The sequence below is a fragment of the Mixophyes fleayi genome, chromosome 3 (genome assembly GCF_038048845.1).
Source record: "Mixophyes fleayi isolate aMixFle1 chromosome 3, aMixFle1.hap1, whole genome shotgun sequence".
Taxonomy (NCBI): Eukaryota; Metazoa; Chordata; class Amphibia; order Anura; family Limnodynastidae; genus Mixophyes; species Mixophyes fleayi.
The window spans coordinates 316,590,951-316,605,199 of NC_134404.1; the positions used below are offsets into that span (position 1 = coordinate 316,590,951).

The window sequence follows — 14,249 nt, forward strand, 5'->3', positions numbered from 1 at the left end:
GTCCCCCCTAGTCATAGTATGCCACAATTGCCCCCCCTAATGATAGTATACCACATGGATGTGCCCTCAATATCTAGTGCCGCTTTTACTTACCTTTTGGAGACACGCAGCTTCCTCTCTAGGAAACCGGGAGCTGCTTCAGTAAAGCAGTCGATGACGGCCGAAACGGAGCTTCTGCCGACCCCTGTGGTAGATGGCAGTGCAGCTAGAAACAGCTGATAATTGTGTTCTCAATCCTATCCATTGCATGGCATACAGCAGTGTTTCTTAAACATGGTCCTCAGGACCCCTAACAGTGCATGTTTTCCATATCTTCTTGCTTTAGCACAGGTGTATTCATTACTTACTGACACATTGTAACAGCTCCACAGGTGGTGTAATTATTTCCCTCGTCACCTGGAAAACCTGCACTGTTAGGGGTTTGACTGGGTTTGAGAAACACTGATGTAGAGCACAGAAAATAATCCCACAGATAGCCAAAGTCAAAAATAATATCTTATAAAAAGGAAAATAACATTAAGCTTTGCCTCAGTAGTCTTCATTACCATGAAAAGTATACATATATAACAAGGAATATATTATTTTAATATAAATTTGTGGGTGATGAAATGTCAGTTCTAATATTATACATATTGAAATTGATTAAAATCTAGAAACTGTCAGGATAAATGAGTGACAGATCAAACAGATAGATTAGCAAGGAGATAACAAGAACTGTACCTCATTTCATGTAGAAAGATCTGAAGCAAAGACCATGTTGTATATTGGGTTTGATACACCTGAATGCATCACTGCTCACAAGACAGTGGGCAGTAAACTGATCAAACTTTAAACCGCCTTCACAATATGTAGTTTATTGAGTTTCTCATTTGATGGGGTACTAATCTGCCAACTCTGAAGTAAACAGGTAGAACTTCTGGCCACTTTCGGCTCTCTTAATAAACGGTGTGCGTTCTGGTTTCAGATCAGAAAGTTTATACTTTTGAAGGCATATAAGCATCTACAATGTATTGGTTCCAGTTTCACAGCCTAACAAGAATAATCACAGGAAAGGATTCTCAGTGCACATACTCAGTGAGACTGCAGAGATTTAAGCCACAGTTCAGGGGACGTGGTTGTGTGAAGGGTTTATCTTACTGTTTTATACATACACACAGAGTAGAGCTGTATCCACTAATTAAAAGAAGTGTAGCATGATTGCTGTGTGATACCTTAAAACTTGTGTTGTAAATTACTCTATATGAGCCTGCAGGTGTCACTGTTTACAATGCTGTCTATGGAGATATGTACTGTAGCCATCAGCTATATGCTTTCTATAGCAATTGTAATAGTGACATCTACAGGGAAAGAAGGATACTACGCTCTATTAAGTAAATGCATACAAAGAAAATACAATACAATTGATACTTAAAATAATACATTCTTCTTTTGTGTAATTAGTTTTTATTGACAGATGTAAAAAAAAAAATACAGGCATTTAGCTGAAAATAAAAATGCATATCTTAAAGTCTTTATGCAGGTATCCATCAGTCTTAATTCATTATTCTTAAGTATTTTAATAGGAAGAAAAATGCAGATTTGAAGTGTTGCTTAGCATATTTTGGATACATGAAAATATAGATGCAAATGCCATGTTTAATAAGCCAAGATATACAAATATCTTTCTTATTTATTTAAATGGGTATTCAATGTACCTATATTAATCAGTTTTCTACCAGATTGTGCATGATTACAGCATAAACACTAATGGGCGTATTCAATTGACGGTGGGATCGCCGAAAATCCCGCGCTCAAAAGATATTACCGTTAATATGGTAATATCTCGCTGGATTTCAGCTCGCGGCTCTCTTAGCTGCGAGCTGAAATCCAGCGAGTAAATTACCGTATTAACGGTATTTACGCGCAGGATTACCGTATTAACGGTAATATTTTTCGAGCGCGGGATTTTCGGCCATCCCACCGTCAATTGAATACGCCCCTAAGAGACTGAGTCATTAAGGGGGGCAAAGCATAAAAAAGGAGTGACTTTTTGCACCTGGGCAAAACCATGTTGCATTGGAGGGGGAGGTAAATTTGAAATTAAATTTGAAATTTAAAATGCGGGGACAGATTTATAGTTGGGGAAGGGCATGCCCTATATCAACTCTAAATTTCAGTGCACAAATAAAGCTATCAAGTATTTGTGTGCTAGATGAAAAAACAGACAGTATTTAACTTATGTGCAAAATAATAAACTGATTTGCACCCCTTGCATTGTAACATGGTTTGTCCCAGAGAACATTTACTCCTTTTCTTGTCTTACTTTCCTTAATGACTCAGGCACTAAGAGAACATTCTACACCAATGATTCTTTGTATTCTTTCTGTGAGCTCCTAATGTAAGATACATAAAGTAATATAAAGAGAAGGGGAAATACTTCAAACAAATAATCTTCCAGATGTTAAATATTTTATGAAAAATAAAAAGTATGTATATTTAATTGTTCAATACACATAAAATAGAAGATGGCTTACATAAAGATCTACTATTAACATGCTGAATACATAAATAAACATGTCAGAAGCTGATAATAAATTCAGATCTTCTTAAATACAGTTATTATTTTAGAGGGATATATTTCCTGCCTGCAGCAGACTTCACGTTTGTAATCCCATTGAAGGACTCTGCAGTTAGCCACTTTTAATCACCTTTGACGAAAATTGGCTGGGAACGAAGAACAATATCTTACACTCAACTATAGAGCTATAGAAACAATGTAAATACAATGTCAAACAACTCAACTCCTTTCAAGGTGTAGGAACTTTTAAATATGTAAGTGTGAGTGTTATCATTACCTATTTCATGGTAACATGCCAGGGGCAGACAAGTTGACAGTTGAAATGGCAGTACCCTTCTTCTCACAGACCAATGTCTAGTGGGCCTTTCACCCTTTAACCTTCTACCAAGGTTCTGTGACAAAACTTCTACCCACAATTATTTGCATCTGCACACTACAGTTTCATCAGTTTTGCTGGGAATAATATATATATATATATATATATATATATATATATATATATATATATATATATGCATACATGCTGTACATATATTTTTACTTAAACCATACACATTTTGTATCGCTTTTTTCTGAGACAGATAAGGCTTTCTTTTCGTACCATAATGAATGGTAAAGGTAACCTATGGGTTTCACATAAGAGGCAAAAGCTGAGATTTAAAATAAATAAATACATGAATAAATCACTTTCCCTACCTTTGTTACTTTCATGAAATTAATTCAACTCAAAAACTACCCCTTGTTTTATTATGTAACTGTTTTGTGTGTGTTTTGGGCCATAATTGAACATGTAGCCAAAATGTGTCGATGTTTTGGGTTTTTGTCATTGAATTTTTAACTTTCATCGCTTATTTTTCCCCACTTTGTTTTGTTAGTATCTTATGCCATGTGTGAATATGCAATACCATAATCTTACACTGTGGCTAAGATAGTTTGGGTCATACTAGAAATGGGCCAACAATGAAGAGAAGCAATGAAGCTACGCTGTCTTAAAATAAAATATAGAACTGATAACGGCTTGAATTCCTGTGGTCCAGATCTATAGACCTGAGAGTGACCATCAGTGGTGAAGCAGCAGGGATCATAGTGTTTACAGTATACCCACTGCCCCCCAAGGACCCTCTTGCTCACCTTAACTGTTTCACTGTCTATAACCTCCACGTGAAAATAACTGAGGCGTGGGTGATACTCTGCAAGTGGTGGGAGACTCCATATACAATGAGGGTTCGCTAGTCAGTGGAGGCTCTGTGCAATGCGAGTTCTATTGTCCAGTAATATCAAGTAACAAAAGGGGTGAACGTGGGTAGGGACCCACGGCTTACATTTCACAGTGGGGTCCAAGTGGTTCTAGTTACACCATTGGTGACAATTCTCAAGGACAACTTAATGACACAGAGGGTAAGAAGATTACAGGAATATAACATGTGACATGAGCGATGAGCTTTGTGTTTTATTACAGTGTACTAGAACATGCTAGCCTATGCCCGGACCACAGCTCATGTCTCTTCTGTCCCTCTCCTCACTATCATGTTAATATATACTCTAATTGGTTTATTTAATTGATTTATACAACTCTGTAGAGCTGCCATAAATAATGGTCCTATTAATGACATTGTTTACATTAGTATATCCCACATAACCAAGCATCATGGTACCATACAGGCAATACTTAGTGCTCCGTGCATACATGGTGCAGTGAAAAAAATAAATACGTAATATGCATGGTATAGCAATATATATATATAAGTGAAAAGACAACGGCGCTCAGTGTAAATGAAAAAACACGTGAACAAACGTGCTCATATAATTATAAAACCACATACAGTAGGCTGCTTCCCTTTTTATACATCAGATTGCAGATGTAAACCTATATACACAAATAGAAAAAAGAGAAGCGCCAAACATAGTGTATTATCATTGATTAAACCGGCGGTTCCCAAACTGTGTGCCGCGGCTCCCAGGGGTGCCGCGGCGCTGTCACTGGGGTGCCGCCGGCCAGCCATAAAAAAAAAAAAGAACACAGAAACTTACCAATCCGCCGGGCGCCAGGACCCAGCAGCCTCCTCTCTCCCGCAGCTGTCACTGAATATCGACTTCAGTAACAAGCTGCAGGAGAGAGGAGGCTGCTGGGTCCCGGCGCCCGGCGGATTGCTAAGTTTCTGTGTTCTTTTTTTTTTTATGGCTGGCGCCTGGCGCTGGGCAGAGTGAGAGGGACAGAGAGCAGAAGATGGTGACAGCGGAGCAGAAGAGGGGGACAGAGAGCAGAGGATGGGGACAGAGAGCAGAGGATGGTGACAGCGGAGCAGAGGATGGGGACAGAGAGCAGAGGATGGTGACAGCGGAGCAGAAGAGGTGGACAGAGAGCAGAGGAGGGGGACAGAGAGCAGAGGATGGTGACAGCGGAGCAGAGGAGGGGGACAGAGAGCAGAGGAGGGGGACAGAGGGCAGAGGAGGGGGACAGCGGAGCAGAAGAGGGGGACAGAGAGCAGAGGAGGGGGACAGAGGGCAGAGGATAGGGACAGATAGCAGAGGAGGGGGACAGAGGGCAGAGGATGGGGACAGAGAGCAGAGGATGGTGACAGCGGAGCAGAAGAGGGGGACAGAGAGCAGAGGAGGGGGACAGAGGGCAGAGGATGGTGACAGCGGAGCAGAGGAGGGGGACAGCGGAGCAGAAGGGGGGGACAGAGAGCAGAGGAGGGGGACAGAGAGCAGAGGATGGTGACAGCAGGGCAGAGTGAAAGGGACAGAGAGCAGAGGATGGGGACAGAGAGCAGAGGATGGGGACAGAGAGCAGAGGATGGTGACAGCGGAGCATAGGAGGAAGACAGAGAGCAGAGGATGGAGAAAGCGGAGCAGAGTATGGTGACAGCGAGCAGAGGATGGTGACAGCGGAGCAGAGGAGGGGGACAGAGAGCAGAGGATGGTGACAGCGGAGCAGAGGAGGGAGACAGAGAGCAGAAGATGGTGACAGTGGAGCAGAGGATGGTGACAGCGGAGCAGAGGAGGGGGACAGAGAGCAGAGGATGTGGACAGAGAGCAGAGGATGGTGACAGCGGAGCAGAAGAGGGGGACAGAGGGCAGAGGAGGGGGACAGAGAGCAGAGGATGGTGACAGCGGAGCAGAAGAGGGGGACAGAGGGCAGAGAAGGGGGACAGAACAGAGGATGGTGACAGCGGAGCATAGGAGGGGGACAGCGGAGCAGAAGAAGGGGACAGAGAGCAGAGGATGGTGACAGCGGGGCAGAGTGAGAGGGACAGAGAGCAGAGGATAGGGACAGAGAGCAGAGGAGGGGGACAGCAGAGCAGAGAAGGGGGACAGAGAGCAGAGAATGGGGACAGCGGAGCAGAAGAGGGGGACAGAGGAGGGGGACATCGGGGCAGAGGATGGGGACAGAGAGCAGAGGATGGTGACAGCGGAGCAGAGGAGGGGGACAGAGAGCAGAGGAGGGGGACAGAGGGCAGAGGAGGGGGACAGCGGAGCAGAAGAGGGGGACAGAGAGCAGAGGAGGGGGACAGAGGGCAGAGGATGGGGACAGATAGCAGAGGAGGGGGACAGAGGGCAGAGGATGGGGACAGAGAGCAGAGGATGGTGACAGCGGAGCAGAAGAGGGGGACAGAGAGCAGAGGAGGGGGACAGAGGGCAGAGGATGGTGACAGCGGAGCAGAGGAGGGGGACAGCGGAGCAGAAGGGGGGGACAGAGAGCAGAGGAGGGGGACAGAGAGCAGAGGATGGTGACAGCAGGGCAGAGTGAAAGGGACAGAGAGCAGAGGATGGGGACAGAGAGCAGAGGATGGTGACAGCGGAGCATAGGAGGAAGACAGAGAGCAGAGGATGGAGACAGCGGAGCAGAGGATGGTGACAGCGGAGCAGAGGATGGTGACAGCGGAGCAGAGGAGGGGGACAGAGAGCAGAGGATGGTGACAGCGGAGCAGAGGAGGGAGACAGAGAGCAGAAGATGGTGACAGTGGAGCAGAGGATGGTGACAGCGGAGCAGAGGAGGGGGACAGAGAGCAGAGGATGTGGACAGAGAGCAGAGGATGGTGACAGCGGAGCAGAAGAGGGGGACAGAGGGCAGAGGAGGGGGACAGAGAGCAGAGGATGGTGACAGCGGAGCAGAAGAGGGGGACAGAGGGCAGAGAAGGGGGACAGAGCAGAGGATGGTGACAGCGGAGCATAGGAGGGGGACAGCGGAGCAGAAGAAGGGGACAGAGAGCAGAGGATGGTGACAGCGGGGCAGAGTGAGAGGGACAGAGAGCAGAAGATGGGGACAGAGAGCAGAGGAGGGGGACAGCGGAGCAGAGGAGGGGGACAGAGAGCAGAGGATGGGGACAGCGGAGCAGAAGAGGGGGACAGAGGAGGGAGACATCAGGGCAGAGGATGGGGACAGTGAGCAGAGGACGGGGACAGCGGAGCAGAGGACGGGGACATAGAGCAGAGGAGGGGGACAGAGAGCAGAGGATGGTGACAGCGGAGCAGAGGAGGGGGACAGCGGAGCAAAGGATGGTGACAGCGGAGCAGAGGATGGTGACAGCGAGCAGAGGATGGTGACAGCGGAGCAGAGGAGGGGGACCGAGAGCAGAGGATGGTGACAGCGGAGCAGAGGAGGGGGACAGAGAGCAGAGGAGGGGGACAGAGAGCAGAGGAGGGGGACAGAGAGCAGAGGATGGTGACAGCGGAGCAGAGGAGGGTGACAGCGGAGCAGATGAGGGGGGACAGAGGGCAGAGGAGGGGGACAGAGAGCAGAGGATGGTGACAGCGGAGCAGAGGAGGGTGACAGCGGAGCAGAGGATGGTGACAGCGGAGCAGAGGAGGGGGACAGAGAGCAGAGGATGGTGACAGCAGAGCAGAGGAGGGGGACAGAGAGCAGAGGAGGGGGACAGAGGGCAGAGGAGGGGGACAGAGAGCAGAGAATGGTGACAGCGGAGCAGAGGATGGGGGCAGAGGGCAGAGGATGGGGACAGAGAGCAGAGGAGGGGGGACAGAGTGACAGAGCAGAGGAGGCGGGACAGCGTGACAGAGGGCAGAGGGGGCAGTGTGAGAGAGGACAGTGTGTCTGGATGCAGAGGAGGCAGAGTGCCTGAGGGCAGAGTGTCTGGATGCAGAGGGGGCATTTTTGCATACAACTAAATAAGTATTTCTGTCCTGACCTAAATACTTATTACAATTTTTTGACCCAACTACTGCTAAAACAGGACTGCTCAATAATTATTTTGGAGGGGTGCCTTGAAAAAATTTGGAGACTCTAAGGGTGCCGCGAACTGCAAAAGTTTGGGAACCACTGGATTAAACAGTGAAAATGATCATTCCAAAGTAGCCTCGTACTAGAGAGTAAATGATAGATTGCTTATCTGTTTATTATTCCACTGAAGTTCAGGGGGTAAATGTATCAATCTCCGGATTTGTCAACTCGCGGAAGTTCGGCGAGATGACAGCTAAAATTTAAAGCTGCGCTGCCTTGTAAAGGCAAGTTTCCCTTTACAAGGCAGCGCCGCTTTAAATTTAAGCTGTCATCTCGCCGAACTCCCGCGAGTTGACAAAACCGGAGATTGGTACATTTACCCCCAGATCTTTTCTCTGTGCGGATTCCTCACTTGGACTCAAAGGAAAATAGCAACAAGATAGTGTAGTGCATTCATTACAAATTAATCTTTTTATAAAAGATCATCGAATTTAATAACATATTCCAATAAGACAATAAAATGCCCGTACATTCAATAAAATATAAGCTGGCTTATCTGTGATATAAGGTTTCCAAATATATATATATATCTCAAACACAACAGAAACTCTTGTGCACTCCTTCTTGCTGTGAACAGTTATAAGATGTAATATATCATATATCCTATACTATATAATAGTCACATCAATTAATAATTAATAATGATGAGTCCGCAGCATCTCTTGCAATGATCCACAGCCACCAAAAAAGACCTAATACGAGAGAAGACCCACAGATATTATATGGGAATCATTGGAAAAGAAAGAATTGCAGACTGAGCGCAGCGTTTTACCAATCTTGTGAGCAATACCTGGATCTGACAATTCCTGATCAGATGGCTGTCAGTGACCTAGTGTACACCCTTCACTTTGCTAGGACATTTATGCCCAGTGGCTTGGGGTATGTGGTTAAACAACCACGTTAAATACACATATCCAATAGTTTCATATGAACAAACATTCAGCAAATTGTTGCATGAAATTATTCAAGACACATAAAATGATCTAAACCTCTATTCAGTAATCATTCTGTGTGGTATGTATGTTCTTTTGCATATATTTGGTTTGACTTTTTATAACTACATTATATACTGTATTTTGTAACTCAACATGTTGTCCAAAAAGTTTCAAAAAACAGAAAAAAGAAAATAGTTGCAGATGACTGATGATAATTTCATAACCAAATATTGTAAAGGACCAATTGCAGACAGACATAGTCTCCGAACTTGTGACTTCTACCATTATTATGAGGAGAGGGGAATGCCAGGGGCAGTGCGACGAAAGACAAGAGCATTTATGAAACGTACCATAGTTTATTTTAAGCATGTTGTTCCAAATTACAGGTAACCACCTTATCCTGAAGACCGTTACGTTTCAAGCATTCCAGATAATAGATTCCATAGTGTATACATTTAAAATTAATAGGTTTATTTTGAAGCGTTGCATGCTGGGAGGACAAGACAGGAAAAGCAGTTGACTGATGAGTCAGAACATTCTGTTTTATGTCTTATTAAACAGACTTATGCAGAGAACTAGGAGGACACCAGTGGCTCATCAGGGTGTTTTTATTGCAGTCTGTTTTTTAACCCTATGAGAGATATAGTGCTGCCAGTACAGGATTCAAACCTGTGGGTTGAGGGAATTCTTCTATTATTCCAGAGCAGTGATGGATTACATACAGGGGCTGTGATTAGGCCCTAAACTACTATGTACTATCCCAACACCCTTCCTGGGACACAGTCAGAGTAAACCTTGCAGAGTCATGTTAATCTGGTTCTTAACTACAACCAAAGATGGATTAAGGGGGAAAGACAGGGCGCACGTTCCCCTGGACCCCCTCTCTAAAGGGGACCCCTGGCGCCTAGTGCCATAGTCAGTTATTTGCTACATGCATTTTTCAATGCATGAGGCTAACAAGTTTCACAGTTTTCTTGGAACGCCGTCTAACCGTTCCGAGAAGATATTAGGCAGCCCCACAACACAGTGCACTCAGACAGGAAGTACTGACTTCATTCTGAGCAGCACAAAGCAATGAGCGATGCTGCAGAACAGTGTTGGCAATCACAACTAGTTGTAAGAGCCCTATAATTAGAAGTAGTGGGAGGGGGCTGTAAAGAGAACTATAGGGATTGGGCAGAAATTAGAACTCTAGGGAGGTGGGTGCAAACATAATTATGCGGAGGGGAGAGTGCAATGAGAATTATGTTGAGCTACAATGAGAGCTAGAAGGCAACAATGAGAAACATGGAGGGGACTGCAGTAAGAGAGACATGGAGGGGGCAAAGGGAGAGTCATGAAGGGAGCAAAGGGTGGTATAGAAGTGTCAATGGGAGAGAGATGGAGGAAGCAATGGGAGAGAGATGAAGGGAGCAATGGGAGAGAGATGGAGGAAGCAATGGGAGAGAGATGGAGGGGACAATGGGAGAGAAATGAAGGAAGCAATGGAAGAGAGTTGAAGGGAGCAATGGGAGATAGATGGAGAGGGCAATGGGAGAGAGATGGAGGGGACAATGGGAGAGCGATGGAGGGGACAATGGGAGAGAGATGGAGGGGACAATGGGAGAGAGATGGAGGAAGCAATGGAAGAGAGTTGGAGGGAGCAATAGGAGACAGATGAAGGGAACAATGGGAGATGGAGGGGGCAATGGGAGAGAGATGAAAGAAGCAATGGAAGAGAGATGAAGGGAACAATGGGAGATAGAGGGGGCAATGGGAGAGAGATGGAGGAAGCATTGGGAGAGAGATGGAGGGGCAATGGGAGAGAGATGGAGGGGGCAATGGGAGAGATATGGAGGGGACAATGGGAGAGAGATGAAGGAAGCAATGGGAGATATATGGAGCAAGCAATGGGAGAGATATGGAAGGGGCAATGGGAGAGTCATGAAGGGAGCAAAGGGTGGTATAGAAGTGGCAATGGCAGGAGATGGAGGGGACAATGGAAGAGAGATGGAGGAAGCAATGGGGGAGAGTTGGAGGAGGCAATGGAAGAGAGATGGAGGGGGCAATGGGAGAGAGATTGAGGGGACAATTGGAGAGAGATGGAGGGAGCAATCGGAGAGCGACGGAGTAGGCAATGAGAGAGTGATGAAGGGGCCAATGGGAGAGAGATGAAGGGGTTAATGGGAGAGATGGAGGGGGCAATGGGAGAGAGATGGAGGGAGCAATGGGTGAGAAATGGAGGGGGCAACGGAAGAAAAATGGAGGGGGTAATGGGAGAGAGATGGAGGGAGCAATGGGAGAGAGATGGATGGGGCAATGGGAGAGAGATGAAGGTTTCATGGGAGAGAGATAGAGGGAGCAATGGGAGAGAGATGAAGGGGATAATGAGAGAGAGATGGGGGGAGCAATGGGAGAGACATGAAGGGGGCAATGGGAGTGATATGAGGGGCAGTGGACGAGAGATGGAGGGGGCAATGGCAGAGAGATGGAGGGAGCAATGGGAGAGAGATGGAGGGAGCAATGGAAGAGAGATTGAGGGAGCAAGGGGAGAGTGATGGAAGAGCAGTGGGCGATACATGAAGGGGGCAATGGGAGAGACATGAAGGGGGCAATGGGAGAGACATGGAGGGGGTGAAGAGAGAGATATGAGGGTAAGAGGGACACAGTTTTTCACTTTTTTGTGTGAATTAAAACACTTTGCCCTTAATTTTGGATTATAGGTCTGTCTTTAGTGCCCCCGAAAGAGTTAATCCAGCCCTGACTACAATGGGGCACAAACCTCCATATAAGACACTCACATTGTATCTGGCTATGTGTTATGTGCTTACACCTTCATAAACAAATAGAAACCTGTTCCACAACTATTAACTATCAATGTAAAATACATTTAGTGGTTATACTACTGCAGACCCTGCAATAACTTATGGAAGCCTGAACTAACTACTAAGTATCATCTGTCTCAGGCACAGAGACGATCCTGTAATAGAGCTCCAAGAATTCTGAAACGAAAAAAATGGTCACTCATGTGATTTGCAGATTGTTCAATCTATATATAAGCTTTAATGATCTATAATATAATAATCTATATTATACGTCATACATTGATTAGGATTTCACCATATTCAGTATATCAATGTGCATCAGGAGTCTGAATTGTAGAAAGATTTCCATTTTGTGTTACAGATTTATGGTGACAATAACCAGAACTGTCACTGACACATATGAGGTCTAAGCACAAAGTCAAATTTCTGGCCCTTATGAAAATCCGAGCAAAGGACTTCTCTTGCACTAGATGCGACACATAAACACCCCTATTAATACCCAGTGCTGGCACATATACTCATACCTTGTCCACAAACATGTTTCAGTCCCTGCACGCCTGTTCAAGCTTAGCGTGGTGCCCACAGTTTTAACCCCTTTGTGTTGGCCATGGCCAGGTAATGACCATGCCCCTTCTAGCTTAAATGTATTCATGGGCCCTTGCAAAATGTTGGTATGGGGCCCATGAATGTCTTGTTACACCCCTGGAAGGGAAGGAAGTTTAGTAGCCATGCCAAAAAACGAATGACGTAAAAGCACAAAAGGATCACATTCTATGGTCTATGTTTATCTTCTTTTTCGGTGACAACAAAAGAAGAGACACCCCCCCCCCCCCGCACCCTTCCGTTCTAAAAGTCAAATGGTTCAATTTGTTGTGAAAAGCAAAATGACAAATATGTTTTTTTTACGTTATGTGAACCTACAAACTTGAGTCATCCAGAATGGCATAGTGTTCTTACCGTTATTTCATTAAGACTTTGCAGATGGTTATATTACTAACCTGTTAAGAGTTGTGTAGTATGTTACCCTATCCCAACTGAACAAAAACCAGACATGGTTTTTTATTACTTGAAAATCTGCTATTCCCCTTAGAACTCCATTATTGTAAACAATTTCTGATAGGGACTGTTTTCTTCCTACTTATTTCCATTTATTTATACCATTGGTCACAGTATTGCTTTGTATAGAAATATTCAAAATTAAAATGTTAATAGTCATAAATATACACTGAACTTATGTTGAATTAAATCATTTTCAACAAATCAAGTGGTTAGATACAGTGTATCTGACCAGAAATTCTTTATTTCTTTCTACAGGTCAAATGGCTGGTGATCACACAAGACTAGAATTCCACAACATTGAAACCGGGATAATAACTGAGCGTCGATACCTATCGGCTGTCCCTTCCAATTTCATTGGCCATCTGCAGAGCTTATCATTCAATGGCATGGCATATATTGATTTGTGCAAGAACGGAGATATAGATTACTGTGAACTGAATGCCCGTTTTGGTTTCAGAAACATCATTGCTGACCCAGTCACTTTTAAGACAAAAGCCAGCTATGTAGCCCTAGCCACCTTGCAAGCCTATACGTCAATGCACCTCTTCTTCCAGTTCAAGACAACGTCTCCAGATGGCCTCATTCTCTATAACAGTGGTGATGGCAATGACTTCATTGTAGTCGAATTGGTTAAAGGGTAAGTTCAGTGCCATTACTCTAGCTTGTGTATGTACTGACAGTGATAGATTTAACTCTTTTATGACCCAGGGAGTTGGATATGTTTGTGACTAGACCACACATTTTTTGCTATGTGTTGGTTAAAACAAAAATAATTTTTTAACTGCTAAGAGTAGATTTCACATTGTTTTTATTTTTCTTCTATGACAGATAGAACTTTGTTTAGAAGCTTAGTGCTATAAATGCAGATTTATTTTAAGTGCACAATGCAAGAAAATAAGATGCAATAGTCAAAATAATATGCTTCCTTGATTCTCTCCGAAGTTAGTTTTCACCCAAATCATTAACCCTAAAAAAGTTATCCCAAATCTTAATTTACAAGTTCTCCTGAGTGTAGTAGTATCAAATATGCTTATGGTTTATATGGCATGATATAGTTATAGGTCCTAGAAAGAAAATAGATGTTACTTATATTTGTTTTTTTATTTTTTCTGATTAAATTGTTTATTTATTTTAACCATTTAGGCAGTAACAGTTCTTCCTAATTGTCAATATTGATAGATTCAGTGTAACCTGGATACAACATTAGTTGTCTTGCAGGTTGCATTGCTTCTATCAGTGATGAGAAGGAAGATATGAGAAAACTCTCCCTCGCAGTGGCCTGAATTTCCCTACACTGTGGGATATCCTTACGATTTCCTATGGTCAGTGGGGAAAACTAAACTTTTTATTCGTTGAAGCAAACTTTTCAATAATGATCCAGAGGAGTGTAAAAGAGAAGGACATTTACTTAACCTGCACTTTCAGACACTTTCTCTAATAAATTGGATGTGGCATGTGATCGTCTCACATTCTCACCTGAGGCCTCTTCGGCTAGGTACGCCCTACTTCTACCATATCCCCAAAAGGCAATAATTATGGTGATTCCGGCTGTATCCTGCAACAACTTCAGTTTTCATTTGGGAGGTCTCAACTTAGTCAACTTTTTGACTTTACAGTAGAATTTTCTTGAAATGCATTCCAAAATTTGGGTCAAT

The 14,249-nt window shown here is 44.4% G+C and overlaps 1 protein-coding gene across 22 annotated transcripts in view; it reads left to right on the forward strand.

Annotated features, from left to right (window-relative positions):
- NRXN1 (neurexin 1) overlaps positions 1 to 14,249 on the forward strand; it is a 1,083,382-nt gene that overhangs the window by 552,961 nt on the left and 516,172 nt on the right. For all 22 annotated transcript variants that reach the window (XM_075204069.1, XM_075204087.1, XM_075204059.1 and 19 more), the window contains one exon: positions 12,850 to 13,231. In XM_075204069.1, coding sequence (XP_075060170.1) covers positions 12,850 to 13,231 — 382 coding nt within the window. The remainder of the gene's footprint in view (positions 1 to 12,849; positions 13,232 to 14,249) is intronic.